Source organism: Macaca nemestrina, chromosome 7 (genome assembly GCF_043159975.1).
Source record: "Macaca nemestrina isolate mMacNem1 chromosome 7, mMacNem.hap1, whole genome shotgun sequence".
NCBI lineage: Eukaryota > Metazoa > Chordata > Mammalia > Primates > Cercopithecidae > Macaca > Macaca nemestrina.
In genome coordinates, this window is record NC_092131.1 from 5,217,853 (window position 1) to 5,223,707 (window position 5,855).

Consider the following 5,855-nt stretch of genomic DNA (forward strand, 5'->3'; position numbering starts at 1 on the left):
CTAAAGAGCTGTCCCCATCCGTCCGCCCCTCCCTCCCTTGCGCGGGTCAGCTGGAGCGGGGGCGCGCCAGGCACGACCCTGGCCGGGCAGAAGGCGGTGGAGCCCTTGGGGGTGGCGGCTCCTACCCCGGGCCCTCCCATGTTGCAGATGGGGTAACAGCCCGGAGGTTTTTCCCAAGGTCACGGAAGGTCAGAGAAAAGGGGAGCTGGACGTGACAAGGAAAGTCACGCACGGCGGAGGGCGGGCCACCTACGCGCGCGCCCGGGCACACAGAGCAGCGGCGCCCTCCCCGGTCGGGGCCGCTCGGAGCGCGTAGCCTTTCTTCGCCCGCAGCTCGGGTTCCGGGAGACCCGCCCCCGCCCTCCCCGCCCCGCCCCTTTCGCCACGGCCCCGCCCCTCCTCTCCGTTCCCCCCGCCCGCGCTCCCTCAAGTTTCTCCGAAGTTTTCCGCGGGTCCAGCGGTGCGCTCCGCCCGCCGGCCGGTGACGTAACAATGGTGCAGCGCGGCGGCCAATGGGCGGTGGCGGGGGCCGGCGGCGCGGGCCAATGGCGGCGGCGGACGGTCCCGCGGTCCTGCCTGGCCGGGGCCGCACTGCGCCGCCCGCCGCCCGCCGCCCGCCCGCCAGCCGCCGGCAACGGCACCGCCGCCCTCCGATCCAGCCGCGGCGGCTCAGAGCGCGGCTGCGGCGGGCGCGGGCGGCGGCGGCTCCCTCCCTTGCGTCCGTCGTGGGACCTTCGCCCGCTCGCCCGCGGGGGACAGCGCGCGCTCCGACCCGCGGCAGGGGCGGGGACGCCCGGCCTGTGGCCCCGCGCCCCCCATGGTGAGTCCCCGTCCCCCTCGCCGCGCCCGCGGCCGCCCCCTCCTTCCCCGGCACACGCGCATGCAGGTGCAGCCCTCGCTGCGCCGGCCACCTGCGCGCAGACGCCCCGCACGCCTCCGCGACCCTCCACCGCCCGACGTCTGGCCGTGCCGGCCGGGAGGGGACGGGTAGGAGGAGGTGGCGGGCGGCCCCGGGCGCGGCGCTGCCTTCGATGGCCCAACCCCCCTATTCACGAGCCGCGGCCGTGACTCTGCCCGGTGACGTGGGGAGGCCGAACTTTACGTAACCCGCCCGGCGCCCCACGCGTGCCGGCACAGGGCATACCTGGGGCCCGGAGGCCCAGGCTTGGGGAAGGGGCTCCAGTCACGGTGTCGTCCACGGGCTGCAGCCCACCCTCACGGTGCGGCTCTCTTTAACTCAGTTACTGCCAGTGATAGTGACCCAGTCAGTGTGTGTGGACGCGGCCTGCCTTCTGTACCAGGCCCCTTGTGACCAAGGGCTTACCCTTGAAAGAAGGCAGTAGGGAGCTTGGGACAGAGCCAGAGGTCAGACGCCTATGCTCAGGTCGGGGCTGGGGACTCAGAAGGCAGGGTCAGGGCTCAAGCTCGATTCCCTGTGGGTTGGGGGTCCCCACCAATTCTAGAATGAGCCCAAACTGAGACACAGGAGACCTGAGTTCTAGGCCTGGCTCTGCTGTGGCTTGCTGACCTTGGAGAAGCTTCTGCCCTGCTGGAAAGTGGGATGGCAGTACCCGCTTCATCTAGTAGTTGGGGAGATCAAGAGAGGTATGAGACCTGAAGAGGACGGCAGACTATGCGGTGCGGTGCACACCGGTCTCCAAGTTGTTTTCAGCCTCCTGTCTCCTCCCAGGAGCTAGGGGTGCTAACCTGTAAGTGTAGGCAAACATGTTTGGATAGAGGGCTGGTGCCACGCCCCAGGCTCACCCCGCCCGCACAGCCGTCGTCCACCCCTCCCCTTTCTTACAGATGAAGCTGAGGCTCGGCCAGGGACAGTGATAGACCCACGTCCCCCGAACTAGGTGATCGCGGTGCAGGAACCAGGTAGGTCTGAGTCTAGATCATGCCTCTGAACAGCCCAGGAAGAGGCTCCAGGGGCCTCCAAGTGGTCTGGGGTCGGAGGTCAGGGTCAGAGTTGCGCTTGGGCCGGAGAGTGGATTTGCCTTATCTTGAGATGTGGGCCCAAGCTTCCTCATCCCCTCCCTGGCCTTTTCTTTTGGGTTGTATGAACCTGGCTTAGGTGGGAACAGAAGCTTTTCCAGTGGGTCCCTGGGTTGGAGAGGGGAGGGAAGATTTGAGGGCATGGGCAGCAAGGGCATTTCCAGCAGAGGTGCCAGAGAGCAAGTCAGTTTCAAGGAGGGAGAACAGGTACAACTAGATCAAGGATGGAGGCGGGGGTTCTGGGCGTGGGAGAGATGGAGCTGTGGGGTGACTGGAAGGGCCTGGCCAAGGCTGGAGGTAGGTATGAGGGCCTGGTGGGCCAGGACCGGAGGGGCTGTGTGAGGGGCAGAAGGGAGTCCCTGGGCCTCCCCAGCTTCCCCGTGCCTCACCGTGGCCCCTTCCTTTTCCCGCAGGTGTGCCTTCGCGGGATCCATGCCTTGAGGCCCAGGAGCGCCCCGCCGCCAGCATGCCGTGGGACGCGCGGCGGCCTGGGGGTGGCGCGGACGGCGGGCCCGAGGGCCCGGGCGCGGCGCGCTCGCGGGCGCAGAAACAGTGCCGCAAGTCGTCGTTCGCTTTCTATCAGGCGGTGCGCGACCTGCTACCCGTGTGGCTGCTGGAGGACATGCGCGCCAGTGAGGCCTTCCACTGGGACGAGCGGGGGCGCGCCGCCGCCTACTCGCCTTCTGAGGCGCTGCTCTACGCGCTCGTGCACGACCACCAAGCGTACGCACATTACCTGCTGGCCACGTTCCCGCGGCGCGCGCTAGCACCGCCCAGCGCGGGCTTCCGCTGCTGCGCGGCTCCCGGGCCGCACGTGGCGCTGGCCGTGCGCTACAACCGCGTGGGCATTCTGCGCCGCATCCTGCGCACCTTGCGCGACTTCCCGGCGGAGGAGCGGGCGCGCGTGCTGGACCGGCGTGGCTGCAGCCGCGTGGAGGGCGGTGGCACGTCGCTGCACGTGGCCTGCGAGCTAGCGCGCCCCGAGTGTCTCTTCCTGCTGCTGGGCCACGGCGCCTCGCCCGGCCTGCGCGACGGCGGCGGCCTTACGCCTCTAGAGCTGCTGCTGCGCCAGCTGGGCCGCGACGCCGGGGCCACTCCCTCCGCCGCCGGAGCCCTGGCCTCAGCTCCAGGGGAGCCGCGCCAGCGCCGCCTGCTGCTCCTGGATCTCCTGGCGCTGTACACCCCGGTGGGCGCCGCCGGCTCGGCCCGCCAGGAGCTGCTGGGCGATCGGCCGCGCTGGCAGCGGCTGCTGGGCGAGGACAAGTTCCAGTGGCTGGCGGGCCTGGCGCCGCCCTCGCTTTTCGCGCGCGCCATGCAGGTGCTGGTCACCGCCATCTCTCCAGGCCGCTTCCCGGAGGCCCTGGACGAGCTGCCGCTGCCCCCATTCCTGCAACCGTTGGACCTCACCGGCAAGGGCTAGGCCCGGAGCATCCTACGCGCTGGATTTTGGGACAAAACTATTTTTCAGAGCGTTGTACCCGGCACTTTATATATATTGATCTCTGTATAGCACAATCTCTGCCTCATCTGTCGCATGCATTGGGGGCTGGGCTTAGATGGTCAGGTGAGTTCCAAGTGGCAGGTTTTCTGGGTGCAGCTGGGCTCGGGCCTTCAACTCGCTGTCCAGCCCCGGAAAGGAGTGAGGAGCAGCCTCTCACCTTGATCTAGAGCCTTGGACAGGTGTGTGTCCCAGAGTGGGTGACAGCTGAGTGCCGCAGGAGCTGGGTAGGTGCAGGGGTGGGGAATGGCATGTCCAAGCAGCAGGACAGCGTGTAAAAAGACCTGGAAACCAATAGAACGAGCTCTGCAGCGTAGGATTCTCTCGGAAGGTCCTGTGCGATCAGCCTTTTGCACCCTGTGGACTCCGGGCCAGGGAGGGCACACGTGGCTGGTAGGCCCGTGGTGGTTGGTGTTGAGGCATGACCAAGTTGTACCTGGTATCCACCACCCCGCACTTACCACCAGCTCCTCCTTGGATATCACTCCCCTGACAGGTAGCCCACCCAGGGCCTGAATTTGTCCCTGTCGCCCCCCTTTTGCTCTTCTCCCATGACTAATGGGCACCAGGTCTTGCTGCTCCTGCTTCTCACCTCTGCGGTGGCAGCAGGCCCTGGCTCCAGCTGCATGTCAGTCAGTGGGGTTAGATGTACCTTCCTCCAGGCCTGCCCTCTGTTCAAGCCCAGAGTGGGCTGGGTGGGCCCCCTGGGTGGCCTCCAGTGGGTGCTAGGTGGTGTCTGGGGTTATTGAGGGGTGGTTCTATCACGGTAGGGACAGGCTTCTTGCCCCAGCCTGGAGAGCTGTTTTCTTCAGGAAGGTTCTGGAAATGGAGGCTTGTTCATGAATTCGCCACGACTCCAGGCTGAGAGGCTGGGTCTACGCCCTCAGAGCCGAGACCAGGGAGAATGGCCAGGCTGCCCTGCCCGGGAATTCTGCTGGGCCGTGAAATTCAACCCGCACCAACGTGGGCAGGAGGGCCACAATGTCCTGCCAGGAGCAGAGGGCTGAAGGTCTGCCGAAGGAAGAGCCACCATCCTGGCGGGGGGCACCTGCTGCCTACCCTGCCCCCAGTGTGCCTGTGGGGAGCACACCTGGGCGTGGAAGAGTCCAGGGTCCTGGGCCACACAAGAGAGGGTGGGGAGAGGCCTGGACAGTAGGAAGATCTTGCCTGGAGTCCTGGATCTGCCACCCTGGGGGTGACCTTGGACAGGCCTGTACCTTGGCCCTCAGTCTCCCCATCAACGTTTTTCCATTCAGGAGGTTTTGGGCTGTCTTCAGCCACCCTACCAGCCCTGAAAAGGATGTGACTCCTGTTTCTGGGAAGTGTGTGGTGTGTTAGGTGGGCACACAGCCCTGGTTGTGGGGAGGGAAGGATAGAGAGGGAGCATAGTGATGGAGCCCAGACTGTAGGCTGGAGTGAGGGCTCCACTTCCCTGCTGCTGTGTGTCCTGGACCAGTGCTTCTGAACCTTGGCACTTGGGGCAGTGGATATTAACATCTTTCCAAGCCCAAGACTTGGGGCATCAGGGCCTCTGGTCCTCTGGGAGGTGGCAGGTCCTCAGATCGGAGATGCCATAGGAGGGGGGAGGTACCTCTTTGGAGGATATGGAAGTGGAGACAGTGGTGTGGTGTAGCTGCCGTGGTTCTTAGGGGCTGGGCCTGGGGAGCCCATGGGGCCCTGATGCCCCAACAGCTTCTGCCTAGAAAGCCTGGGCTCCTTGCTGGGGCTGTAGACATGCAGACTTCATGTCCCCCCAGCTCCAGCTCTGTTCTCCATAGGTCAGCCCCACAACGCCAGAGGCCCAGAGCTAGTCCCCTCCATGTCCCCCCTAGACCTACAGCTGCCCCTTTGATGACAGCACCGTTGAGTCCCCTGGGCTGGGGGGTCATGCGGGGGTGAGGCAGCTGCCTGCCCCCGGGACTCCTTGCCTGGCCAGGCAGGACACAGGCTTGTGGGCACGGAGAGTGGGCCCCATGAAACCCATTGCCAGGTGACCAGGATGAGGCACCCAGGCTGGCCCGCGGAGTGCAGGGCGGGCCTGCCGCAAGAATTATGGCCACCGCAGCAGGAGGGCAGCCTGGGCCATTAGCTCCTGATGTCATCCATTTGGGTGAGGGGACAGGGAAGTCAGAGGAAGCTGGCCAGTTGCTCTCACGCAGCCTTATGGCAGAATGGTGCCTGATTCCCGGTACAGCTACTCCCACTGAGTCTCCAGGGATGTGTGGCTCAGGAACTTCCCCCTGCAACCCCTCCCCCTGCAACCCCTTTCCCCTGCAACCCCCTCCCCCTGCGACCCCCTCCCCCTACAACCCCTTCCCCTTGCAACCCCTTTCCCGACCCCCACACTGGTGGGAGGAGA

General features: G+C 66.0%; 1 protein-coding gene across 4 annotated transcripts; it reads left to right on the forward strand.

Moving 5' to 3' along the window:
- Nucleotides 1–526: 526 nt before the first annotated feature.
- LOC105467383 (ankyrin repeat domain 9) lies at nucleotides 527–3,513 on the forward strand. 4 transcript variants are annotated; one of them, XM_011716948.3, is made up of 4 exons: nucleotides 527–820; nucleotides 1,464–1,709; nucleotides 1,807–1,881; nucleotides 2,412–3,513. In XM_011716948.3, the coding sequence occupies exon 4, from the start codon at nucleotides 2,465–2,467 to the stop codon at nucleotides 3,416–3,418; it is 954 nt and encodes a 317-aa protein (XP_011715250.2). In that variant the 5' UTR covers nucleotides 527–820; nucleotides 1,464–1,709; nucleotides 1,807–1,881; nucleotides 2,412–2,464; the 3' UTR covers nucleotides 3,419–3,513. The 4 variants fall into 4 exon arrangements, with proteins under 4 accessions (XP_011715250.2, XP_011715251.2, XP_070955657.1 ...); XM_011716949.2 differs by lacking the exon at nucleotides 1,464–1,709; XM_071099556.1 differs by lacking the exons at nucleotides 527–820; nucleotides 1,464–1,709 and adding an exon at nucleotides 916–1,220.
- The last annotated feature ends 2,342 nt before the right edge of the window (nucleotides 3,514–5,855 follow it).

Excerpts from the sequence above, each read along its gene's own strand:
- LOC105467383 (XM_011716948.3), top strand. The coding sequence starts at position 2,465 with ATGCCGTGGGACGCGCGGCGGCCTGGGGGTGGCGCGGACGGCGGGCCC.